Source organism: Zingiber officinale, chromosome 6B (genome assembly GCF_018446385.1).
Source record: "Zingiber officinale cultivar Zhangliang chromosome 6B, Zo_v1.1, whole genome shotgun sequence".
Taxonomy (NCBI): Eukaryota; Viridiplantae; Streptophyta; class Magnoliopsida; order Zingiberales; family Zingiberaceae; genus Zingiber; species Zingiber officinale.
The window spans coordinates 98933010-98960972 of NC_055996.1; the positions used below are offsets into that span (position 1 = coordinate 98933010).

Genomic DNA, 27963 nt, shown 5'->3' on the forward strand with positions numbered 1-27963 from the left:
TATTAACAACCAATCTGGGCCGGGTTTGATAAACTCCACCAAAATCTCCCGAATTTCGGCGGGAATCGCACTGGCGCTCGTTCTCTTCTCTCGCTCGTCCTCTTTCGCGACGATCGATAGACATCAAAAACCTAAGCGGAGGAATCGGAAGAGGAGCGATGGGAAAAGGAGAGCAAGAGGAGCTGCGGGAGGCGAAACGGGGGTACAAGGAGGCGGCGAGAGTGGGAAATCGCGAGGAGGAGGCACGGTGGGCGAACGAGATCGGGGACATCCACAAGCGGCGAGGGGAGTACATTGAGGCCCTCCGTTGGCTTCGCATAGACTACGAGATCTCCTCCAAGCACCTACCTCAGAAACAGCTCCTTCCTACCTGCCAGTCGATCGGAGAGGTTTACCTCCGCCTCAATCGCTTGAAAGAAGCCCTCGTCTACCAGGTCTTCCCTACACTGTGTTTAAATGTTACAATTTATAGTTTTTCTTTGGAATTTGTATTTATAGCCTTTTGTTAATGTTGTTAAGTTATTTTTTAGCGCTTTGTTTCTCTGTGTTGCAGAAGAAGCATTTGCAACTCGCCAAGGATTCTGACGACCTTATTGAGCAGCAAAGAGCTAGCACACAACTTGGTCGAACTTACCATGAGATATTTACAGAAACTGAAAGTGACCATAATGCACTGAGAAATGCAAAGAAGTATTTCAAATCAGCCATGAAACTTGCACGTACTCTCAAAGAGAATCCTACTTGCATGAAATCTGGTTTCTTTCTTAAGGAGTTTATAGATGCTCATAATAACATTGGTATGCTTGAAATGGATCTTGATAACTATGAAGCAGCAGAAAAGATGCTTCTTCAAGGTCTAAAGATTTGTAATGAGGAGGAGGTTGGTGAATATGATGATGCGCGAAGTAGGCTTCACCACAATCTTGGATATCTTTATACTGAACTGCGTGAGTGGGGTAAAGCTAGAGAGCATATTGAAAAGGATATCTTAATTTGTAAGAAGATTGGTCACCTTCAAGGTGAAGCAAAGGGCTTTATCAATCTTGCAGAGTTACATCATCGAGTTCAGAAGCATGGTGATGCAATCCGTTGCTATGAAACAGCATTAGATACTGCCAGACATTTGGAAGATGAGGATGCACTTGTTAATCAGATCAAGCGGAATATTGAGACTGTAAAAAAAGCATCTAAGGTGCTTGAGGAGTTGAAGAAAGATGAACAGAAGCTTAAAAGGTTGATGAGGATCATATGTGATGCACGAGGTTCAGCAAATGAGAGAAAACATCTCTTAGAGCAAAACATTTTGCTTGATGGTCTGATTGAAAAGGCTTGTATGATATTTGCATGGCCAAAAGTAAGTTTAAATATAGTCAATACTCCAATTTCATGTTTAGTATGTTTGTTGCTTCTATAGTGGCTGACTGGTTTCTTGGTGAGTTTTTCAGTTTGAGTCAATGTAGTTTTCTATAGAGTTCACTGGCAGAAAATTCACAGACTATTCATATTTGGTAGAGTTTAACACAACATGGGACAATGTGTTATTCCTCAGGAATTACTATTGGAATGACTATGGAGTTGATTACTCATTCCATTCTGGCATCATATTTGTTCATTTCATAAAAATTGCAACCAGATATGGGGAAAATGGACTTTTTTTCTCTTTTTGGGTCAGATTTTGTTTGTTCTTTGATGTAATTATTTCCAATTTGCATTCTCACAAGAGACATGTATATTTGGTTTGTATATTAGTCATCTTTTCAACTGTCACCATCCTTAAGTTATGTATTCCTTTCCTGGTGATTGACTTTATTTGTTTTTTTGGAAAAGTCTAACAGTTCATTATTGCTTAATGTTTATGTTTTTTAGCATCTAGAGTTTGCTAAACGGAAGAAAAACGTTGCAAGTGAACTTTGTGATAAGGAAAAGCTAAGTGATTCCTATCTGGTAATTGGAGAGTCATACCTGAAACTTAGGAACTTTTGCAAGGCACGAAAATGGTACATGAAAAGTTGGAACGTGTACAGGTCAATTGGGGACTTGGAGGTAATTTTGTTATATGTTTGTTAATGTTGCATACTATTCTCTTAATGCACCAAGGTAAACATGATGAGTTCATCACAATGAGGCCTATTTTCTTCGACATGATATATTATGGATTATCCGGAGTATGCTAAGTAAAATCACCCATTATTTCTACTACCTTCCTTCATGCATCAAATGTGTGCAAATTAGCAGAACACTGAATGCTCTGCTAGTTTGATTCATATTCATTATGGATTATTCATGTTTTAGGGACAAGCACTGGTCAAGATAAACATTGGGCAGGTTTTGGACACTTCTGGTGACTGGGCCAGTGCACTGGAGGCATTCAAGGAGGGTTACAGGCAATTTCTTAATTTTTGAACTTTAAGAAACATTAATCATGTATTTGGGAAGAACCAACATTTAGTTTTGAATTCTTCCTGAACTAAAGAAGCTTAACCTTTCATTTCATTATAGAATTGCAGTTCAAGGCAAGCTGTTGTCTGTACAGATGACTGCACTTGATAACATGCACTATAGTCACATGATTAGATTTGATAATGTTGATGAAGCCAGGTAAACCTTTAACTTACATGCTGCTAAGTTGGAGAAAACTTGTTTTCTTAAGGTTTCTATAAAAGACTGTTCACTTCAGGAAATTGCAGCTTGACATTCAGAATTTAAAGTCATTACTAAAAGAAGGTGTCTTAAATGACCAGCATAGTGATTATTGCTCTGAAACAGAAACAGGTGGCAATTCGCCTGAAAGTAACTGCCACATATCTGCGTCACAAACTTCTAGTGATTCTTCTACAAGCATACCTAGTCTTCCTGGCCATGTCGAGGAATTTGATGAAGATGCTCCTCTGGCATCACTTGTCTGTTTGAGTAAGAATTCAAGAAAGACAAAAACCTCTCGGTCAGATCCTCATGTTGTTAGAGCTAATATCACATCTGGCATTGTACAAGATTTTTCCAGAGGTTTAAGTAACTCATGCGATGATCAACGGCGAGTTGGTCGTAAACGTGTTCGTGTTGTTATTTCTGATGATGAAGTTGATGATTCTGAAATGATGAATGGCTCTAAGAGGACACCACATAGAAGTTCACTCAACGATGCTGACATGATGAATGGCTCTACAAGGAAACTACATAGACAGTCCACTAACTACATGACTCCTGAAAAAGGCAAGAGAAAGAAACTTGATTCAACTTGTTGAAATGTTAAGCATATTTGTTGTTGTTTTCGTGTTTTAACATTCCTTCAATAACTTGCAGAGAATTTGTTGAGTGGATTGAACATTAATAAACAGTCTCAGGTAATAATAGTTATGTGCACCTGAATTTCAGTTGCACTATACTTTCTCTTATGGCACATTTGATTCATAGGAATAACCATTATATTCTCTCTAAATTTCCACAGAATGAGGATTCTTATGTTTGATTGCAAAAACTAATTTTAAGTTCTAATTCCTATAGAATTACAATTATTTATTCATAAGAAATATTCTTTTATAACATAAATATCTGTTACTTTTCTGTTCCTCCTTCAAAGTCTATTTAAATCTTAAAATATTACATACTATGAACAAGAGAAGCAAATTGAACATGTTGATCTGATTAAGAAGGCAAACGTGTCAATTGTATCATGCATGCTGGTTGGGCAGGATGGGTAGGGTGGCCCAACTGAGCCAAATTGGCCAAGTGATTTGGTCGGATTACCTCGAATTGGATGGCTCAATTGTGCTAAATGATCACTTGACCCAGTCACAACACGTCGATTGTGTTGGAGTGGTCCCAGGTGTTGAATGGGCTGAGGGGTAGAGAAGATTTGTTAGGTTGCACTAAGCAGGTCAAATGAGCACGATGAGTTTAGAGACTAATTGATTGAATTGAACATGCATGTTGCACTGAGCAGGTAGGCTTATCACCTTGGTTGGAGAAGGATTGCTCAGTAAGTTAGGCAAGAAAGTTAAGTCGTCGCTCAAGCCGGACATGCTTGTTGGATTGATCAGTTGGGTCTATTGGATTGGTTGGACTGAGTAAAGTCAAGTGAACCGAGCAGGCCAGTCAGTCAGGCTATTGAAAAAGCTTGTTGGTCTTATTGGGTTGAATTGGTTTGTCAGGGAAAACAAGCACACCTTTTGATTAGTCCAACGAGCTAGTCAGGCCAGGTAAATAGAGTTATGCAAGTTAGACAAGTTATAAAATATTTCATGTATGTATAAGTATTTTTGTCATTGTGAAAACTATTCCTTTGTTGTACATGCTGATCTCTAATGGGTTGATATTTCATGTTATCATAATATTTTGATCTTGAATTTGCTAGGACCTTCCTCAAAGTTCAGATTCCAGAGATATACTTAGTGCCTCTATGCCTATTCATATTGAAGAAAGTATTTGTTCTTTTAAATGCAAAAGTCCCATTTTTGTGGCTGATAATGGTGTAGACGTTGGTTCTCTAAGTGATGTTGGAGTACCTATTGCATCAAAATCTGCACCTAGTGAGTCCAGGCTGAATGGATATCCAGTACCTGTTAGGTTTCAACAAAGCCAAGATGGTGCATGCTTTGATCCTTTGGTAAATAATCATCATGTAAGTTTTGTAGTTTGCCAAAACTCTTTAATACAGTGGATTTGTAGGTTCATTAAACTAATGTTTTCTTCTTATAGTAATGCTTAGTCTACTTCATCTTTTGATTTAAAGAAGCGAAAGGAAAATCAATGTTAGTTCCATGACTAGTAAATAACATTTTTCATCTCTTCACTTTAGCAAAAGGCTTCATAGTGTAAATATCAGGAAAATTGTCCACTGGTTGCATATTACTTAATATGACAAATTCTATTAATCTTCTTTCAGGTCAATGTTGAATGTTTAAATCATGTTGCCCTCTGTCATTTTCAACAATCAAAGGCATAAATGATTTTGTTTTTTGGTTTAGACAAGTGCTAGTGTTATACCTCTGTCCATTTTCAAAACATACAAAAACAAGTTGAGTCTTAATTGTTCGGTGTTTGGTTGTTTAAAATTGGCAAGCATTGCTTAACATGACCTTTTTCATCCAAATTGGGGCCAAAATTGAAAGTGCTGTGTTTTTTATTCCTAGATGAACTGTAAACTGCATACATGTGCAGTAAGCAGATTCATTTTCATAACTGTAAATGGGAAATTGGTCTCATAGCTCATGTTAAATAAGCCAAAACCAGCAAAAAAAAATGCAGAGATACGAAAGAATTAGCCAGATCTAGCATTGCCTGATACAACCTCTGCCTGGCGGTGTTATTTTTTTATTCCAATAGGAGTTGTAAACTGCACAGATGTGCAGTAAGTGGATTCATTGGATAACTGTAAATGGGAAATTGTTCTCATCGCTCATGTGCAATAAGCCAAAACCAGAAAGAAAATGCAAAGATATGAAAGAATTAACCAGATCTAACTGAAAACTGAATTTTTGACATAAATGATTCCTGATATTACTTTTAGAAGAGTTATGATTTATGACAATAATGCCACTGCTGTTCCTTGTCTTGAAAAACAGTCCGAAACCCTAATCCCAATACCCAAATATTTTCATTTCCTTTATTAGATTTTGACAGCTGGTGTTCACCAGATCTTGATGGAAGAAATATTCCAATTGAATGAATATAGCTATGAATTATTATTGAACTTCTTTTGATAGAATGATCATAAAGACATGGTGCTATTCTACTGCATTTGGTGTTAATGTCTTGCACACATTTTATCTACTAAACCAATCTGGTCAATTCAACCTCAATTTGCTTCTTCTATGTCTTTATTTAATTTACTCCATATAATTATGACAATCTTGATCATGCTACAGATAATCAAATTTAAACTTGGACATGACACACTCTGTGTTGATTTAAGTCCTTGCATAGAAGATGACAAGTTAAATATTGAACTTGTGAAAGTTGAAGTTGCTTGTTCATACTTTCTTCAGCTGCTCGAGCAAAAAAGGTCCAAAGGTACGTGTCATGATTAGCAGGTTAGTTAAGTTCCTTATTCTAATATAAGTTATTCACTTGCAATGCTAAATTATCCTAAATGAGTCTGTTGTAGCCCCCACAGATACGGTGCAGTGGTAAAGCACTCAGAGGATCAATAAGAGAATCGGTTTGAGTCCTGAATGGGACGAATATCCTGGAGGTCGGCTTTTGAGTGTGCATAAGTTGTGTTCTAGATTTACCCGGTAGGTGAATTAGGAGGAGGCCATTTATCTCTAGGATTAGTCGGGAGAAGCTCGAACACTTGGATATCAAAAAAATAAAAATAAAATAAAATGAGTACACTGCAAGTGGCTTCAGACAATGTCTACAGTACATCAAATTAACAAGATTATAAAGAGAGTTTTACAACAGTATCCTCAAGATCAGATATATTTATCAGAATTTTAGAAGCTAGCCAAAGGAGAAATAGATAAGTTTGGTTGTTGAAGTTTTGAGTCAGTTTATATTAATGGCCTTATGACTGGTAAATTGCTGTAGTATCTGTTAATTAGGTTGGCAAATAAAACAAGCAATCAAGAACATAGTCAAGATACTAAATATCTCACTAGTTTCCATCATCTTCCAGAGCTTCCATCTGAGAACTATTGTGAACTTTTTAAATTGGCTCAAATCTGTTTCTATGATCAACATTAAATGCCAATGGATTGCTTCTATTTTTTTCATTTGTCCTGATTATATATATGTACTAGTTAAACTAGTCTGAACTTTGTCAGTATTGCTAATAGTAGGTTCTTTTCATGCTAATGTTCTACTGCTTGCAATGCACTAAAGCTACTAAATGTAGGTTTACTGCCTGTGATTGGATGCCTGAAGAACTCTGGAACAGTGCTATGTTCTTCAGAACCAGTTGTAGATTTTGAGCATCATGTTAGTGAAGATGTCATGATTGAAGTGGTTGTCGATGGTGAGGTTTTTATAATCTCTGTAGTAGCATTTGTTATTTCTAGGTTTTTAACTGTCCATTCCTGTGTTGACATTATCTTCTTGTTGAATTGCTTGTTTATTTGGTCTTTTATTCTATTTTTCAACTTTTTCATTGTCGTCTCAGTACCAATGCTAAACATGTCCTCAGTCTATAATGCTACCAATGTGTATAAACTAAACCTAACTTATGAGAGTTTATGAACTTAGTAGTAGTTTAGGTTGTTTATATTAGGGGCCTCAACCTATTTATACATCTATGTTTATGCTCAATTGACTTACAACTGAATGATCTACATAGCATATATGTGGACTAACTAATCAGATGAATATATCTTATATTCTGTGACGACTAAACATGCAACTGTCTCTGTGTTCATATGTACATATGTATCTATGCAGACGTGATTAAGAACTTTAGTAGGTTGTCGATCTTCCATTTCATCAGAAAAAAAGTGTAACAGAATAGGCTCTATTTGTCTTCACGGCAGATATTTCTTACATTCCCTGCCTTTTTGTTACTATAAGTACTATATATACTTGTCCATCATTATTTCCCATATACTTGTGTTTACTATATTTAATATTGTGTTGGTTATTACACTTTTCGTCAAGGAATGTCATGAATTGATTAGACAATAATAAGCTAACAACAATTTGTGTAGTTCTCATCTTGTAAGAATTTGAAATTTTTAAATCAAGGCTTGGTTTTCCATTGTCTACCTATCTTTGTGTTAATTGAAGTTGATAATCTAGCTGTCTTTTTCTCCTTAATTTCAGTATTTGCATTGTGATTATCTATGTATTTCCTTCTTTTCCCCTTGTTGAAGAATGGGTTCCAAAACGCCTTATGAAGTCATATATTGATAGTTGTGAGAAATTATCTGAGCCAGCCAATATGCACCTGCTAAAGAAATTGTATAACTTGGAGGTAATCAACGTTTTCTTCTAGATCTTTTTATTTCTGGTGTTCGTTGGATAACCTAAATTCAATTGCCTAACATAATTATTTGCAAATAGGTTTCTGAGGATGAAGTAATAATATCTGACTGTGGATTGCAAGATGTGTCAATATCACCTTTTCTAAATGCACTTCAAGCACATAAAACACTTGCAGTATTGGACATTTCTCATAATTCGTTGGGTACTTGGAATTTTTTTTTCTAATGATTACTTTCTACTTAAATTAATCTTGTTGTTTCCCATTATGCACATGTCCTCATTGAATATTTATTGAAAGTATAATTTTATAATGCTGAAATCTAACTTCATGTTGTAGGCAATGAGACTATTGAGAAAATTCAACAAATATTCAATTCATCAAACCAAAAATATGGGGGCTTGACACTAGATTTGCATTGTAATCGGTTTGGTCCAACTGCATTATTCCAGGTTCTAGTTTATTTCATTTATATGCTATAGTCGTCATTCCTTTTTTTGTTTTATAAAACCGTGCTCACAATTCTTTGTTTTTTTTCAGATATGTGAATGCTCAGTTTTATCTGCTCGTTTAGAAGTCCTCAATCTATCTGGCAATCGCCTAACAGATTCATGCAGTTCATATCTCTCTGCTATATTAGAGAACTGCAAGGGTGGGTGGTTTTCTACCTTATACTTATCTCATATTTGAATCTTTGTTATTTGTATATTTTTTATATTTATTTTATATTGTAGTTGATTAAAAACTGGATTTAGATAGCTGCAAGATATTGCAAACTGTGATCAAGTGGAATACAGATACCATCAAACCAAAATTGCAGTAATAAAATGAACCGCCTTGTGTTTTATTTAATTAACATATTTACATTGTTTGAATAGTTTATCAGATTGGCTAGAGTTCTGGTCTGAGTAAATTGATGTGTTGTTCACTTCAGAACATTATAATTTTACATTTATTCTTTGGAAGGTTATTTATTTGGACATTTCTCATAGTAAGAACTAGAAAAAAGGGGTTGGCCTGTTGGTTCTATCTCATTTACTTGTTTGAATTACTTTGCACTTAGATACTAACATTTTTGTTGGACAGTACTTTTTAGTTTGAACATAGAACAATGTTCTATAACATCCAGAACAATCGAGAGAGTTGCTGCTGCAATAAGTTTTGATTCTGTCCTTTCTCATCTTTCAATAGGTGATTTCATTCATTATGATTTACACATTTGGGCAAACATAATTCTTGAATGTTCATATTCATTATCATCTACTGAAAAATATGCATTGCTTAATAGGTAAAAACAACCCAATATCCGGAAATGCAATTGTTAGTTTATTAACCAAACTTCAGTCCCTGAAAAGGTAAGTTTTTCTCTTAGAAACAAGTGATTGATCTTTCTACGTTGAACTGAGTTTCTACACCTCGTTTTTAGATTTTCTGAACTCAGTCTCAGTGGCATAAGAATAAACAAGCCTGCAATTAACAGTCTTTGCCAACTTGCTCAATCATCAAGTTTAACTGTTTTGAAGCTTGGTGGAACTTATATTGGATCTGTAAGTATCAATGTTTGTGGCTTCTCAATGGAAAAAAAAATGCAACTGCTGTTTAATACTCGGTTGTAATGCAGGATGGAGTAATAAAGCTAAACGAAACCGTAGGTACTGGGCTTCAAGAATTGGTGAGGTTGGATCTGTCATACTGTGGACTGAAATCTCATGATTTTCCAAGAGTTTGCCAAAATCTCATTCTACTTGGTGGTATTCTTGAGCTGAATATTGCAGGGAACTCCATTGGTCAAGAGGTTAGTCTCTGTAATTATGCCACATTATTTTTTCCTTGTTTTTTAAATGCAATGGTGCAAGACTTATCTATCAAGTTTATCAATTTGTATGATATAAGGATACATTGCAAGTGTAAGATAATACTGAGAGTAAACTATAGCATGGCTCTTGGTTGATTGAGACGCCCACTAGATACTTTCTAGTTTTTCTGTTGTGCTAAATTTGTGTCAAATGTTGAAAATGTTCATTGTTCTAGCCAGAAACCGTAGATGCTTGAGATGTCGGAGGGTGTTCCATGACAAGGAAGGAGAGGGTCAACAGTGAACCTGAAAAGCTCAACAGAAGAGGTTAGAATGGCATTGAGGCGGGCCTTGGCGTAATCATTTCGACACTTAAGTTAATTTGGTAATTAGGGAGTTGGAAAATCGAAGAAGTTGGTTTGGATTGTGTGTGTGCATATTTGTGGCACGAAAGCATATTACCTTCTATCTATCTCCTAGGAGGGAGTCATGGATTCCACGTTCAGGTCGTGAAGTGGCCACGTAAATCTACATACTTTATCCTTATCTTCTAATCATCCCACATTCTCACTCTAACATTCCCCACGATTAGGAGGAGTTGATGACCGTCTCTAGAGGTATCTAGAATGGGTCGTGCTGAAAGAGTCGGACGTGGCCAAGCCAAATAGGTCTATAGGTGTGTCAATTCGGGTAGGTCGAGTGGGTTTGGGTCGGGTCGAAGGAAAGATATTACAAAAAAATCTCAACCCAATCCGAACACAATTCGAAAACCTTAAACATGAACTCGAATAACTTGACCAACCAGAATTACCCAACCGACCTGATTAAAAAAGACTTTTTTTTAATATTTTCCCATAATTTTTCACTTTTATCTTAATATTCCATTATCATACTAACCTTCTTCTATTATGTATATAAAACATCTTAATTTTTAAAATAAAATTTGACCCCCCTCCCCCACCGCCCCCCAAAAAAAAAACCCTAAATCTTAAATTCAGGTTAACCCAAATCCAATTTGATCCTAACACAATCCAAAAACTCCCAACCATAACCCAACCTAAACCTAAAAACCCCCAACCCTAATCCCAAATTTGCATGGCCGAGTATCTGACTTACACTGACACTTTAATCACGGATAACTGAGCTAGAGGCTCAGTTGGCCCATTCCGCTTGTGAGATCGAGGAGGCTAGGGTTGAGACCCAACGCTATCAGGTGGAGGTTGTTGTCTAAGCTGAGCGAGCTACCCAGTTGGAGGAGGAGCTCGAGGCAGTCAAGGCAAAGGGTGAAGGCCAAGGCTGCATCCAGGAGGCAAAGATCACCCATCTGGAGGTGCATTCGGCTGAGTACCAAACCTAGTTGTGCGAGTCGACTGAGACTATAGAGATACTGGAGCGTCAAGTCATCGAAGAGAGGGAACATAGATGGCGTCTAGCGGTTGAAGTGGATATTGCCAAGGCTGAGCTAGAGAGCTACCCAGTCAACGAGGAGGGATGCTGGGAGAGCATGAAAAAAGTCTTCCGAAGTTTTCCGATGTACTAGGAGCGAGGACTGTGAAGATGCTCCAACATGGTTTCGAGGGGATCATCCGATAGGTTTAGAAGGCCGGTTATCTAGACTAGGGACTCCTCTGGATTTCCTCGACCTGAATCAAATTTAGGAGATCTTCCGAACTCAGAGAAGGCTGACTAGTAGAGGTCATAGTTGTAGATGTCTCTTTCTTTTTTTGCTTTTTGGCTATCCCCTGTAATGTAATTGCTAGAAATTTTGAATAAATGAAACATACTTATCTTTTTGGAACTCTTTAAGTAGTCTGGTATTGTTCTTGAGCGAAAGGTGTGTCCTACAGGAGGGAAGAGTGTCTTGGATTTGGTGTGAATGGGTGATTTTCTGCTTCGTCTCTGCCATTCAGGTACTCCAATTTCTAAGCCTTGCCCAGAAGAAGAGTGAGGTGACCTCCTGAAAGGGCTAAGTCGACAGACATTAAGCTGGAGCTTGGAAGAATCCCATGGGGTTGTGTCACCTTCCTCGGAATAGTCTTGAGCCTTGCTGATGGTCGTCGTTGACCCGAGTGCAGTGGTGTTTAGGGATGTAAACGAACCGAACTTAGCCGAATAGTATTAGGCTCAAGTTTGGCTCATTTAAATTATATTTGGGCTCGAGCCCGGCTCTAGCTCGAATCGAACTTTTATCACAAGGCTTGAGCTTGGCTCATTTTGGAATTATCAAGCTCACGAATAGTTCAAGCTTGACTCGTTATTGTTGGGGTTGCAAGGTTGCAAACATAGTCCCATATTGAAAACACATGGAAAAGATCATGAGTTTATAAGAGAAAAGATATCTCCATTGACATGAGGCCTTTTGGGTAAAGCCCAAGAGCAAAACCATGAGGGCTTAGGCCCAAAGTGGACAATATCATACAATTGTGGAGATATCTAAATTCTTTTCGATCCTACAATTGGTATCAGAGCTTGGACTGTCAGAAGGTTTAACTGCCGACTGTGCACAAGAGCTATGATCTGATTGAGCCATGTGGGTATAATATTGACCTCGAACAAAGAAAGGGGAGCTCCTATGTTCGAATCAAGAGGAACAGACACCAGACAGGAAGTCTTAGTAGGTCGGGTGGACCGAGGGGCAGGAAGATCTGGTGGGTCGAGGATCTGACATGGGAAATCTGTGGTCCTTTGTTTGAGGGGGGGATTGTTGGGGTTGCAAGGTTGAAAACATAGTCCCACATTGAAAACACATGGAAAAGATCATGAGTTTATAAGAGAAAAGATATCTCCATTGACATGAGGCCTTTTGGGTAAAAGTCCAAGAGCAAAATCATGAGGGCTTAGGCCCAAAGTGGGCAATATCATGCAATTGTGGAGATATCTAAATTCTTTTCGATCCTACAGTTATTAGCTCGATTATAATAGTTAACCAGCGTAACTCGTTAAGCGAGCTCGGGCTTGTTTTAGAGCTGATTTTACAGGCTTGTTAAGCGAGCTTGAAAACTCATTTGAATAAATATTCAATAAACTTAATAACTAAAATAATATAAACTAAACACATTATTGAACATCCAAACTACTACATTAAACTTCCAAATTCAACACATCATTGAACATGTTCGCGAGCCCTTTAATCGAGCCGAGCTCGAGCCCGAGTTCACAAACCTATAAACGAGCATGTTCTCGAGCCCTTTAAACGAGCTGAGCTTGAGCTCGAGCTCATGAGCTTATAAACGAACATGTTCATGAGCTCACGAGCCGAATGTCCTTAAGCTCGAGCTCAGCTCGATAAAATTGTCGAGCCCGAAATCGAGCTCGGCTCGATAAGATAAACGAACAAACTCGAACGATCTTTTTACCGAATCAAGCTCCGAATAACTCGCGAACCATTTGGTTCATTTACATCCCTAGTGGTGTTGGACCTAAGAAGGACAATTGTTGATGGCTGTAGCAGACCTGAGGTCGGGGTGTTAGACTTTGAGAAGGGCACTTGCTAATGGTCACTGCTAACCCGAGGTCAGGGGTGTTGGACCTTGAGAAAGGCAATTGTTGATGTCTGTCGCTGACTTGAGGTCAAGGGCGTCGGACCTTGAGAAGGGCAATTGCTGATGTTCGTCGCTGACCGAGGTCAGGGGTGTTGGACTCTGAGAAGGGCAATTGCTAATGGTTGTCACTGACCTGAGGTCAAAGGTGTTGGGTCGTGAGAAGGACAATTACTGATGGTAGTCGTTGACTCGAGGTCAGAGTGTTGGGCCCTGAAAAGGGTTGACCTGAGGTCTGGAGTGTTGAACTCTGAGAAAGACAATTGCTGATGGTTGTCGCTAACCCAAGGTTAGGGATGTTGGACTTTGAGAAGGGTCTGTAGGCTGATTGGCGAGTCTCCATCATTGCTTTCCTGAGGTAGGAGAGTATATTGGACAACCTCGAGCAAGCACGAATACTCAAAAGGTGGACAACGTGCTTCACACGAGATGCCTCATACAAGCGTGTTTTCTCATGCCCTTTACTCAAATGCCTCAGTTCTGAGGACGTCGATTACGTCATACGAAAAAAATCCATCAAGGATGTCGTGGGAGCCATGTAAGAGGTAGGACCTGGCTAAGAAGATTTTTTTGGCTGATTACTTCTGGCCCACCTTGCAAGTTAACACAATCCACCTCATCGGCACTTGCCTTAACTGCAAGAAGCACCAGTGCCTGCCTCACTACCCTATCAAACTCCTTAAGACATCAACCATCTCCTACCCCTTCGACCAGTTGGGGATGGATATTGTCGGTCATTTTCCTATGTAGGGCTGTAAACAAGCCGAGCCGAGCCGAGCCGAGCTTTGGGGTGTTCAAGCTTGTTTGATAAGATAACCGAGCTAAGCCGAGCCGAGCTTAAAATGAACCAAGCTTTTGAAATGAGTGTTCAAGCTTGGCTTGGTTTATTTTTTATGAGCTTGAGCTTGGTTCGTTTAGATGTTATCAAGCTCTCAATTCAAGCTTGGCTTGAGCTTGGTTCGAGTTTGGCTTGAGCTTGGTTTGTTTAGATGTTATCAAGCTCTCAATTCAAATTTGTTTGATTATTTGAAACTTTTAATTGTTTGATTGGTTATTAAGATTGATAATTTAAATTTATTTATTTATTTATTTTATTTTATTTTATTATTTATTTAGCATATTGAAAAGAGTTTTATTAATAAATATTGTTCATGAACATTGTTCACGAACGTTAACGAGCTGAACATATATGTGTTCAAGCTTGTTTGTTTAGCTTAACGAGTTGTTCAAACTTTTTTGTTTAATTAATGTTATGTATATTGAACGAACATAAACAAGCTCTTACCAAGCCGAACACCAAATTTGTTCACGAACGCTTGGTTCATTTACAGCCCTATTCCTATGGGATCCAATCATAGTGATCATCTTGTTGTGACTTTCTTCATCAGTGGGGTCATGGTTTTTGATAGTTCTTCAAGTGTTAATCATCCCAGTGTCTCAATTCAGAATTTCCATAGATAATGCCAATTTATTCCAACCACAAATTGTGGATGACTAAGCCATTCGAGAATGTGCCACGATAGGGAAGGGAAGGAGAGGGTCAATCGGTGAACTTGAAGAGCTTGACAGAAGAGGTTATAATGACGTTGAGACGGACTCCGGTATAGCCACTCTGACACTCAAGTTAGCTCGTTGATCAGGGAATTGGAAATTTGAAGAAGTTGGCTGGATTGTGTGTGTACCTGTGCTCGACAAAGTAGACTACCTTTTATATTATCTCCGAGGAGGGAGGCATGGATCTCGCGTTAAGGTCATGGGGTGGCCATGAAGATACACTTATTTTATCTTTATCCCCCAGTTGTCCCACGTTCTCCTCTTATCACGGCTCCCACATTCCCCACGATTAGAGGGAGTTGGTAATCGCCTCCGGAGGTATAAGGAATGGGTCGTGTTGAAGGGGTTGAATGTGGCTGAGCTAGAGAGGTCTAGCGTGACAGAGCTATAGAGGTCCGATGGCAAAGCTGTAGAGGTCAGGCATGGCCCAGGCATAGAGGTATGGCGCGGGCCGAGGTGAAGAGGTCTGGCGTGGCCGAGCTATAAAGGTTTGGCGTTGCAGAGTTGCAGAGGTCGGGCGTGGCCGAGGCATGGCCGAGGCATAGAGGTCTGGTGCGGCCGAGGTGAAGAGTTCTAGCGTGGCCGAGGTGTGAATGTTAACCGGGCGGCTCATGCTCAGCTTCCCAAGTGAGGCTTCCAAGCTGACATTAGTTCAGAGACCATCTTAACCTCAAGTTGGGAGTTGATCTGCCTTGCGTGGGTTCGAGCCTCTTGGGTTCAGCTGGTTGAGTGCACCCAACTTATCTCAGTCTCGCCCTTAACTAGGCTTGATTCCAACTTAAGCAGGTTTGACCCTTTGGACTTTGACTTATAGCTCAACTTGATTCTTGACTCCACCAACACACGTGGAGGACGCTAATACCCGCCACATCATTCATCTTGAAGCAATTATATATGTCAGGATATTGTTGTCTTTTTCTAATGCATATTTAACTGGGAAGCAAAACATAACCAGCAATTGATGTGTGTTTTATATGAATCAATGAGTTCTAACTTATATAGCTGACAACATAATATTTATTAGGTGGTTAATCACTAATTATCCAAAGATGAAAACGCACTGTATATTAGTTAAGATTTTTGCAATCATAAATTATTCTGATACTGTATTCATCTTTCTGACCGCTTTTTCATCCTAAAACTAAATTTGGTGATGCCCAAGTGTTAATTCAGAATTAACTATTTTGTGCATTCACTATGCCTTAATTGCCCTATTGTAGGGTTGCAATGCTCTGCGATCAGCCCTCATTGACCCTGGATGCAGCCTCGAGTCTCTTATTCTTGAAAATTGTCAGCTTGGGCTGGAAGGAATTATCAGAATAATTCAGGCATTAGCAGGTAAAGGCACCTTTAAACCTAACCAGTTTGATTATACGTTTTGAATTCTCGTCGGGGATACATGCTATAGAATTTAGAAAAGCCTTCATCGTTTGGAAGTGTTCAAAACAATCATCAATATCGAACTAGCCAGTTGAATGAATTGTGGACTGATAATTGTAGAACAGTTTGCATTATTGATTGGTTGGTTGCTGATGTCTATTTGTATCGGTAGATAATGAATCATTGGAAGAGCTCCGTCTAGCTGAGAACACCAATTCATTCACGGAGACAACTTTGCTGAACTCCGATGCAGCTGAAACTACAAATGCTATTTGTGAAGTAAATAATGAGAACGATGGACTTGAAGTCGCAGATAGTGAAGATGAGACAACCAGAGAGGAGCGTCCAATCTTGTCAGGCCCTGATGCAAGTTGTGCGAGTTCATGCCAAAGGAACTCATTCATGGATCAACATATTCAAGATATCTGCGAAGCTATTATTTCTTCACGGAATCTACAACTACTCGATCTCAGTCGAAACAAGTTCTCAGAAGAAGCTATAGATACAATGTATGCAGCATGGTCATCATCCAGATGCGATGTGAAGGGTAGTAAGCATGTTGGCAAGGATGTAGTCCACTTTTTCGTGGATGGATCATATTGTTGCGCCAAAAAACCCTGCTGCAGAAGGGATTAGAGCTGAGAGTCATCCTTGGATAGAGAAGCTGTTTTGTTCTTCGAATCCTTTTTTATCCTTTGCAGAATATACAATTATTTATCCACCTGTATCTTTTCCATTCAAGTGAATCCACAAGTTCTGATCCAAGGGAATTATCATACTGTTGATTTCTTCCACGGTAATATAAATTGAGCTTTAAATTTATCCGATAAACAGATAAGAAAATATCGTCTACTTTCACTTGAATGGCCTGTTTCCATCAGATTAGATTATAGCTGAAGACAATGAGAGGGCCACAACTGTTTTAAATTGGACAAAAATTAAAAGAGCCCATATCAGATGGGGGTCTTTTTTTTTTCTAAGAAAAAGTCAAATGAGTCCCTTTTCTTAAAAATACCTCTAGATTCAATGGTATTGTTATATTAATTTCTTTGATGTGTAGAAGCTTCTACACTATATAGAAGTTAGCCGGTAGCTGTTATGCAGTGTAAGGTGATGTAATTCATTTTATAATATAATTAATATTATATTATAAAATTGATTATTTTTGTTGTTATAATTTTAAAGTTGTAATATAATATAATATGGATTAAAAAGATAATGAAATTTTATAATTTAGATTAAAAAGTAAATACCAAATAATTCTATTACATTACGAAGTTATTGTTTAATTAAAATTTAAATACTAAATATACATCTAATTTATTTTCGACATCTATCAATCATTGACGGTCGCTTCTACCGTCGTCGTCGTCGCCGACCAGTTGCCTTCGCCGACCACCTCAGGGCACCGCCGTAGGCCACGATCGCTGACCACCCCCTCTAGTAGAGGTACGGCGGCGACCTCCGGTAGGAGTTGCAGGATATTTTTATCATTTTATAATAATACAAATTACATTTCTTATAAAAAAATATTTGACATCAAACAAAGAATGTAATCGTCCTTATAATCAAAGATTACATACATTATATTACCAAACATAGTAATGTAATCAAGATTACATTACATTACAAAGTTTATTACATTACAAGCTTGATTACTTTACCCTCAATCAAACGTAGCCTAAAAGTTACATGTAGTTTCTACACATTCGATCATGATTAAATTATGTTCATTTGAAATACAATAACTATTATAGAGTCCTTATTGCTTGGTTTGCCCGTTGAAACATTATTTTAATCAGGTTATTATTTAGAAAATCAAAATCAAAATTAAAATGATATAAAATTATGTTGTAGAAGCTAGCAACTAGCTTTTATATGTTGTAGAAGCTAACATCTACTTTTTACATGACTAAATGATCAGATAATGTATCTGCTAGAATCTAGCAACTAGCTTCTACACTGTCAAATGATCAAATAATGCAAGGATATTTTGAACAGATCATTTAAAAAAAACATAGAGGGGCGATCATTTGACCTTTAAAAAAAAGGGTACCCATCTAACGATAATGCAAATGATGAGCGCCTTTTTTTTGCCATTTTATTTTTTTAATATTAGAAATTTTAAATTATTATTTTTTTATTATTAAGAAATAATAATAAATCTTTACAATTTTTTAAAAATTATTATTAGAGAAATTTAGATTAATAAAAAATAATGGGACAGAGCTTAATATGCGATATCCATAAGTAAAGTTTGATTAAATAGGATAAACTAACTGAATCGACTGAATTTTAAAATTCAATTTGATTCAGAATTTTAGTTTTTTCCTATAAAAATCACTTATATAGATTAATTCAGTCTGATTTTAGACTTAAATCTCTTATTTAATTAAATTGAATAAATTAAAATAAAAACATTAATCAAGTGAACTTATAAATCCCTAATTAATCATGATATCTGAAATTTTTGATTAATTTAATTTTTGAGCAAATTAACCGATATTTTACAATTTGATTTATTAAATTTTTATTGAAAAAAAAATCGCTCCTTTCGATTATTTGTAAAAAAAAAAATTCATTTTTTTCAATTTTGAAGTTTGATACCTACGCTTTGGCAAGTCCGGCCCATTTGCCTCCTGTAGTATAAATTGGTCGTTTCATCTATTACCGCCCTTACTTAATGACAGATGTGATCTGTGCCGTCAGTACAAGGAAAGTCCGAATCCTAAAGCTCAAACGCACTGCAATATCAGATCGCACGAATCACGAAGCATAGATACGCGCATCCTGTTGCATCTCTCTCGATCTCTTCCCTCTCTCCTCCTCCGATCCATCGCTGCCTACTACCTCGATCCTTATGCCTCCGTTGGTGTTCCCTTTTGACGTAACTGCTTCTTGATCCAATTAAAGATTTTTATTTTTTTGTTTTTAGCTTTATCCTCGCCACCAAGTCCACTCTTTCCGCCATATAATTCAAGAAAAAACAGTTTTTTTATTTAAAAAAAAAACAAAAGGAGGGTCAATAAGGGGAAGTCGCCTTCGCTGCTGCCAAGTTTCAATTTTGCGCAGTCTAAAACCCTCGCCGGAGCCAAGATTCCGGCGGACCTGCAACTCTACGGCTCTCTTCCTCCTATTTCTGCGCATCTTCTCTCATTAGTGGCATGGATTGGCTCTCTTCAGGTCGGTGCCGACAAATTTGCCTTTGTTTTCCTTGCACATCAATTGCCTTGCAAACAAAACGATTTTTTTTTCTTTTTTTTTTGTGGCATTGGACCTACTGCGCTCGCGCGCACGCGGCGGTGGCGTCGCTCGCTCGCGTAAGTTGCAGCGGCAGCAGGCGTGCGTCCGAGCTGCAGTTGCGTGTCCCTCATTGCACTAATTTGGAGGACTGACAGAATCTTGGGATGGCAGTGATAAGGGGGTATCCAGGTTACTGCTACCAATTTCTGCCGCGCTCATAGAAATACTGTTTTCTGAGGGGAGACAAGCTAATCCATACGACATATTTTGCTAACATAAGATGTTTTGAAACTTCATAAGAGTGTGTCGTCGAAACAGTTAGGGTTCTCTGGACTTTGGAACCAAATAGAAAGTTTGTATTCCTTCAACCCAAAAACCAGTTCAGTAGGTGTCACTGAACCTTCTCATGAGCTGGTCCTGTTGGCCTATGTTCGTGTAGTTTTAACAATCACTTATAAGTGATGTAGACATTCTGGTTCAACAAGTTCTACTTGGCTTTTTGAAGTAAACAAATTTGCAATGATCAATTTGCAGGACAACTTAAGTCCTGATTCCCAGCATATCATTGTATCGACAGACAATGGTGTCTGCTAGTTGGAGTCTAGCATATTAAAGAAAATGTGTCTTTGTAATTTCTTTAGGTCATCAAGGTGTGACATATTTTACTTCTCCAATCACAATCTGTTCAAATGTTAGGACTTAGGATTAGTATCTCAATCTCTTAGAAGGTTCTGGTTTTGTTTAGCCATAGCACATTTCTCTTCCAGATGCTTGAAGTAAAAGTGTTACACCAACATGGATGGTAGTCCTTATGATATTTTGTCCTAAAGTGGGATTGATGCTATTTGCTATACACCAACAAACCCACCATTTTTCATCTGCAAGTGAGTGCATGGGTGATGGATCCTACCATGGAGAAGTGTTGATGAATTCTGATTCCTATCTGGTTGAATTGTTGCCAAAAGAAACTAAATTTAGTTGATTTGAATGAGCAATGATATGCTCAAGGAAAAAAACTCAAGGAAAATCTCAAGGATAGACACATAAAATCATGGCCCACCATTTCACTTTTTGTGGGCCCCATCACTTTATGTGTCTATCCTTCAGCTTTTCCTTGAGTTTTTTCCTTGAGCATATCATTTTTCGATTTGAATATTAGTAACAATATAGCCTCATACGACTCAATGGGCTCAATGGAGGGATAAAACCCATATAGCTGAGTCCAAATAGCTATGATAAGCATGGTTTAATGACATTGATGATGATGATCTAGTTAATTTGTTGCATGCCAAATATTGAAAGCCTGGATCAGAGTTAAAAGATGTTGATGAGATGGTTGTACTGTGATCAAAAGGCTCACGTTCTCTTTACAAGTTCTATCATTTTCGGTTTGGTTCGAGAACAATATTAATTGTATTATATCAAATCTAATCCTGAGGGAGAACATGTCCTGCCACTACTTGTCCAATGAAATAATTGACTCATAACTTGGCCTAACCATGTGTTAAAGTATATATTAATAATGTCTCACTCATCTAAGAATATAAATCCTTTTTATTAAATCACAACTCATTATGTGGAACTGTAGAAGAGTCACAATTCCCCCCACTTAAGGCTTCATATCAAATAAAGACTCAAAGTCCAACTCGTACTCTAATAACCTAGAATTATTCCTAATCAGTGGTATGTGAGGCCAATGGTGGCACTACCATGACACGTATAGCCCTTTGCAAACATGTCATCATTCCTAGAATTACACTCGCTCAAATATCAATTTGTCATGGTCTAGGCAAATGAGAAAATTAACTTATTAACTTGTGAGGCTCACCAAATAATCTACAGTATGTAATCCCAAACCAATATGAGCTTACTCATCTAATCTTATAAATCCTCTCCATAAACTCAAAACTCACCCTTTGGGGCAAAACTTGTGTCATATGTTGCTACAATGCTACAATATCAAGTGTCTGTTGATTTTGTGCACCAAAGGCACTTAACTAAAAGGCAGCATGCCATGTTCTGCCTACAGGATTCAATTTCACTTGTTGGATTGCATTTGTGATGTTTACACCTTTAACAGCAATATATTGCATTATCTAATTTGCCACAAACACAAATTACTATTTGGGACTCATTGTTAGTAAGATTCACAACTTAAATATGATGTGCAACAATTATTCCATAAATGATTTTATGAGTCTCAACAAAATGGTGACAGAGTTCGAGTAAATTTAATTGTCTAAGAAGGAAAAAGAAATTAGAACTTTGGGTCATCAAGCCTCAATGAATCAGCATATGTGTTTCCTTCTCCACCTCCTCGTCATGTCTATCTCAATTATTTGGGGTAGGCTACATGGATGTTATTCCTCCAACATATCCTATGCAAGATCCTATCACTTCTACTATTCAAAAGAACTAAATCATTTTTTTAATTTTATCAAGCATCTCTTTGTCCTAAAACCTCCCAATCTAATTAATCAATTTGTCTAATTGTACAATCTACTAATCGTCTTTCAACATGTCCATGACATTTCAACTTATTTTCTTTTATTTTATTATTTATTTGAGTTTCTTTTGATTTCTCTCAGTTAATGATGTGTTTTATTTAATTTTTCTAAGTTTGCTTGATATCCATCTTAGCATTTTTATCTCTATAGCATTCATTATTCATTAATGAGTTGTCTCCTGGCAACCCAATAATGTGAACCATAAATCATGTGTCTTTCCTAAATTACACCGTGTGATGGAAATTATGTATGCAATATAGAAGTATTATATATGATATAATTAATAGTCATCATATTACTTTGACATGTGCTTCTACATTTGACACCACTTTTAGTCATATTCACCTGTACATGCACACTTGTATCTTTTTCATGTTTAATGAACTGAGTGGATGCATGCATGGGTATGCTAATGTTGAATCTATGCAAGAGCAGCTCTCAATGTCAATTGGACCATTTTTAGTGGTCTTTAAATTTATTGCTATAAATTTGGTTCAATTTTTTTTAATAAAGCTATCATGCAACCTCTTATCTTCACTTCTAGATGTGACATGTGAAGATGAACATCTAATCGACACCTAAAAATTGTGTGCAGATTTCTATATAGTGAATCTTTCATGTGCAATTATATTCTTAATCATGTACCCTGTCATCGGATTTATGGTCATTCATTTTGATGAAAATTAGTGTTTTTGGCATGCAGTCACTGTCCATAATCTGATTCCTTTCACATACGGGCCATATTGAACAATTAAAGGCAAGTATGGTATATATCAATAGCTCGTCATTTTTTCGAGGTACATCGAACCTGACATCTGTTATACGCAAATCTCAAAGTATTTGAAAGGTTAGATTGAAAAGAAACTGGTTGGATCCGAACTGTCTAAAAGGCACTAGTCTCTGGGCGTTCCTTTGGCAACATCTCCAGGGTGAATGTATCATATCAAATTCTATCGCCTCTATATCTATTTCCGTCAAAACCATTGAACTAGGTCAAAAAAAATATATAGTTGTTCCGGTTTTCTGCGCCGCTCTGCTGTAAGTGTGCATGATCTGGAAATCAAACCCATCAAGTCTTTGCGTGTCATCCTTCCTCCTATTGGTATTTGGATCTAACATCCTTGAGTTCATTTGCTATTTCCTCCTTATTTTTCTTTCATATTATGCGGTTTTTCCCTTGAATTTTTGTTTCAACTCCAAGGTTTGAAGGGTTGAGAAAGTTCCTTTTTTGTTTTTATTAAGCTTAGTGTGGTATAGTTTCATCACCTCCCCACTAGTACCGAGTATATAATTGTGTTTTCAGCTATGACATAAATCCTTTGGTTTCTCGGGGAAAATGTAAAAATTTAAATCAATTTTCATGTTTGGATCCATATCATGAAGTATCCACTCTGAATATGCATATGGTTGGAAGACAGCAGAACTTTAAGAGTATCTTAGATCAGATTCATCTAACAAAGGATCATTTGTATACTTAATAAATTACAATATATGGTTGAAAGGGGCGGGGTGGTGAGCTATGAAAGATCTCAAGTATTTGTTCGAGAGAAGAGAACAAATATAAATAGAAAGGACCTGTTTGGGATTAAAACTTGATGGTCTTTTTGCCATATAATGCAGGTATAGATAATGAATACCAATATGGTTCCTCAAGTCAATACTAATTGATTGATCCCTACAGCATTTAATTCCTAAAACACGATGATCAATATCAGCATTGTTTTGTTATGTATTCATCAGTAGGCTTACAGTCTCTATATTAGTTCCTATCCATTATCTTTCTTTTCATATTTAGAAAATAGAAGTATGTATAGAATATGGTTATGTTCATTACTTAAACCTTGATTCTCAATATCACTTGAGCCATTTCGTTTATGAAGGTCGCTAACTTAATAAATAGATTGGCTACTGTCTGAGAATGTATTTATTATGCACTAATATATAGGTCCTGTATTTAGTGATTAAAGTTCAAAATTTGATATGTGTCTCTATATTGTAGATATAATCCTGTTCAACACATCCACTAATCTGGTCCAATGATACATATGATCTATGGTCATGATTATTTAGAAGATAAGTACTGATGTTGCCATTCATTCACTGCCCAGAATCTTTTTCCTTTTTTTGTGTGTACATCTTGTATAAAAAATATGGTAATAATTAACTGTTTACTATTATCTTGAGGCGTATCTTACTTTGACTTCTATGACACGATTTTCAAAGTTCTTTTAGGATCTAGGTATAAAAGTTGACTGGGAGGATCATAAGGTTCACAAGTCCTGTGCACACCTTGGCAATATTCTCAGGGTGACAGATAAAAGCATTTACTCCTTACTCAAGTTAGAGCAGGGGCATAAGAAATTTTTGCTGCTCCTGTTCTGACTCCATTCAAATTTTGCAGAGATTGGAAGACCATACTCAATGCTTCCTATTTCATCCTCCTATTATCTGTAATACAATTTGTCTTTCTGAAGATGCGGCCATTTCCTTGTTCTTTACTTTGATATATGGTAGTTGGTTTATAGTGGTATAATGTGGGGTGCCTGATGGAGTTAACTGCAAAATATGTCTTGTTTTGGTTCCCTTTAATACTTTCCCCTAAAATAAATATTGATGTGCCACTTGATTTATGATTGACTGATAAACGAGTGTTGGTATGAAGATTATGTGATTGTACATAGTAGAATATACATAATATGGTTTTTGTAGATGTTTTTTACCCCCTTATTCATGCATCTTGTGTTCCTAAGCACCACAAAAGTTGATTTTTCTAGATTCGCATATGGTATTGGGTTTTCTAGTGATCAAGTGAAGTATGCTGATGGAGCTTTGTTGTTTAGGTCCCTTTGTTTTCAGTGTTTGTACCGATATGCCATATATATAGCTTGTGGATTTTGATTTATGAAGAATCATCATCCCAACTTGTCTCCATTTTTGCATTTGAAGTGCAATTCCTATTTACCTATATTTGCACAATTTCTCTGCCACGTCTTCAGTTTCTGGCCACAGGAGGATATTTTTAGTTTATTTGACTGGAATTTTGATATTCTTAGTATCAGGTGGTGCAAGGAATTTTTGATAGCAGATATGAGTACCAGTACTGGCCAAACGATCGAGGAGCATGGAACTCCTATTGACGCGGAGAAGAAGAGAGTACAATGCAAATACTGTTTGAAGGAGGTTAATGGTTTTAACCGTCTAAAGCACCACCTTGCTGCTGTTGGGAATGATGTGACTGCATGCTCCGAAGTTCCATCTGGAGTCAAAGCAAGGATGAAAGATCTTTTACTTGAGAAACGGAAAGAGAGGTTTATGAAGGAAGTTGGGAGGATAGAACATCCCGAGCTTCCTTTAAAGCGGAACTTTTCTCCATCTAGCGAACAGAGACACTGCCGAACAAAATTAACTACTCCGACTGATTCAGGTGAGGGCAGCATAGAAACAGGGAATAGTGTCCGGGGGAGCTTCAAATTAAAAATGCCTTTCCCTCAACAACCCCCAAAGGCGATGAATAATCTGGACTTCCAAATAGCTGATACTATAAATGGGAGCCACACCTCTATACCTGCTATAGAGAACATTCAGCCGATCGTCAAAGAAGAAGTAAAGGATGAAATAACATTGCATGCAGCAAGATGTATTGGCAGGTTTTTCTTTGATGCTGGAATCGACACAACCAACATCAATTTACCTTCATTTCAAGCAATGATCGATGCTGTAATATGCTGTGGTTCTGGTTACTCAGCGCCGGTTTTAGATGAACTGAAGGGAGTGATCCTCCATCACGAGCTAAAAGAAGTTGTTGAGCACGTAGAGCATGTGAAGCAATCATGGCAACGAACTGGGTGTAGCATTTTGCTTGATGGTTGGACTGATCAAAGGGGCAGAAGCTTTGTTAGTTTTCTTGTGAGCTGCCCTGCAGGTACCATCTTTTTGAGATCTGTTGATGCGTCTGATGCCGTTGAAGATGTAGATGCATTGTCCTCCTTGATTTCTGATGTCATCGAGGACGTAGGGGTGGAGAATGTAGTGCAAGTGGTTGCTCATGAGAGCTCAGACTTGATTGAGGAAGCTGGGAAGAGAATCATGGAGAGGTATAGATCGATATTTTGGACATTATGCGCTGAATATTGTATAAATATGATACTGCAAAAGATCCAAATGTTAGACAGTGTTAAGAAAGTGTTGGATGATGCTAAGGCTATTTCAAGATTTATCCACAGTAATCCACATACTCTATCTCATTTGAGAACCTATATTGGAACTCATAGTCTTGTCAAAATGTCCAACTTGAAATCTGTGATTCCGTTCATCACTTTGAAGAACATGTTATCTAACAGAGAGATTTTGGTCGGCCTGTTCAACTCTCCAGGTTGGGATGCCGCTGATCTGGCTTCCAAGTGGAGAGGAAAATGCATATCTAAGATGGTGAAAGATTCTTCATTTTGGGCTGCTGCAGTTGAAGTTTTGAAGGTCACAACTCCGCTACTGGGTATTTTGGTTGAGATTAGCAGGAAAGACACATCTCCAATGGGAGTCTTGTACAATTCCCTCGATTGCGCGAAAGAAGAAATCAAAGAGAACATGGGGGGTGAAGAAGCAAGATATAGTCTTTATTGGGCTCTGGTTGACGATGTATGGAACAACTATCTACATAGCCCCCTTCATTCTGCTGGATACTATCTCAACCCAATTCTCTTTTACTCGAGTGATTTCTATCTTGATGCTGAGGTCACTACCGGTGTAGTTTACTGCATGGTGAAAATGTCCAAGGACCCGGAGGAGCAAGAGCAGATGGTTATACAGCTCGATAAGTATAGGCAAGCTGAAGGTGAATTTTCTGGCGAGGAAGCAGTTGATGGAAGGGAAAAAGCTTCACCAGGTAGCTTGCATATACCTTCAAAGTTCAAACCATAGTTCTTTTCTCATCTATTGTCATAACTTGTAGATACTCCATGACTTCAATGAACATTTTATATCTCATATTAGATAAGAGGAAAACCACTTGCGATCGTTTGCCCAGACACTTGACTGAGAATATAATGCTATGATAGATATTAACAGAATATTTAGATCAGTTAATATGATATGACTAACTACATTGTCTGAATGAAGAAAGTGTATGCTACCCATGAATGGTCTATTGGTTGATTTGATTGCAATGGTTACCTTTGTTTAGCTAGAAGTGAATGCTATCATAATTTTCGGGCACACACATCATCAAACCTGCCATCTTCCTATGTTTCATATGTTATAACAGAACTGTTTTGGGAGGAGTTTAACCTTCTCGCTCCCGCCTCAAACGTGAATTGGAGAACATCTGGTTATTAGTCATTGAACAATGACATTATGCTGGTTACTCATTAACTTTCATTCTCGATTCAAAATTTACAGATGTGTGGTGGTCAGCTCATGGAGGGCACTGTGCTGAACTCCAACGAATTGCCGTCAAGATCCTGAGCCAGACTTGCAGTGGAGCCTCAAGATACATGCTGAAGAAAGCCATATCGGAGAAGTTGCATGCGGAGGTAAGGGATGTTACAGAACAACAAAGGTTTCGCGACCTCGAGTTTGTGCACTACAATCGCCGCCTATGGCACCCACCGCCAACTTCCCCCGAGCTTGAGTTTTACCTAGCTGATGAAACCGTGAATGAGTGGATTGTAGATAACAACTGATGGTTGTGTTAAACTCGAGATAATCTTTATAACATGGTAGTGGGAATAGTATTAGTCAGCACCTCTTTCGCTTCATTTCATTCCTTCTTCCGGTGTGCAGCAAAAAGTTTACTACCTTCCTCATCTCTCGCGTCGTGTGCTATGCGCTGTGTGCGCGATTCATTAGTGTCCATGGCACAACAAAGTGTACAAAAGAGTAAATGCAGTTTCATCCTTCGAGGATTTGGCTAAAAAGATCGATGATTATGAGATCGTGAAAACAGAGTAATCAACTGTCTCTCCTAAGCAGAGGCGTCCAAATCCTTTTAAAGGGTTTTCATGGTCAAGGGGAAAATAGTTCCTTGGGTCGCACAGA

The 27963-nt window shown here is 37.7% G+C and overlaps 2 protein-coding genes across 3 annotated transcripts; both read left to right on the forward strand.

The window, feature by feature from the left end:
- The first annotated feature begins 54 nt into the window (after positions 1 to 54).
- LOC121991280 (protein TONSOKU-like) lies at positions 55 to 17002 on the forward strand. The gene is made up of 20 exons (XM_042545291.1): positions 55 to 434; positions 554 to 1354; positions 1867 to 2043; positions 2293 to 2384; positions 2500 to 2598; positions 2678 to 3239; positions 3303 to 3341; positions 4352 to 4618; positions 5865 to 6009; positions 6836 to 6955; positions 7803 to 7903; positions 7993 to 8116; positions 8252 to 8364; positions 8453 to 8564; positions 8999 to 9103; positions 9201 to 9267; positions 9339 to 9459; positions 9534 to 9707; positions 16021 to 16138; positions 16353 to 17002. Exons 1-20 carry the CDS (start codon positions 159 to 161, stop codon positions 16814 to 16816), a joined length of 4077 nt encoding a protein of 1358 aa, XP_042401225.1. The 5' UTR covers positions 55 to 158; the 3' UTR covers positions 16817 to 17002.
- A 1981-nt stretch (positions 17003 to 18983) lies between these two features.
- LOC121988420 lies at positions 18984 to 27683 on the forward strand. Of its 2 annotated transcripts, none has more exons than XM_042541846.1 (3): positions 18984 to 19363; positions 24984 to 26812; positions 27325 to 27683. In XM_042541846.1, exons 2-3 carry the CDS (start codon positions 25018 to 25020, stop codon positions 27606 to 27608), a joined length of 2079 nt encoding a protein of 692 aa, XP_042397780.1. In that variant the 5' UTR covers positions 18984 to 19363; positions 24984 to 25017; the 3' UTR covers positions 27609 to 27683. The 2 variants fall into 2 exon arrangements, with proteins under 2 accessions (XP_042397780.1, XP_042397781.1); XM_042541847.1 differs by having other exon boundaries at positions 24990 to 26812.
- Positions 27684 to 27963: the final 280 nt, after the last annotated feature.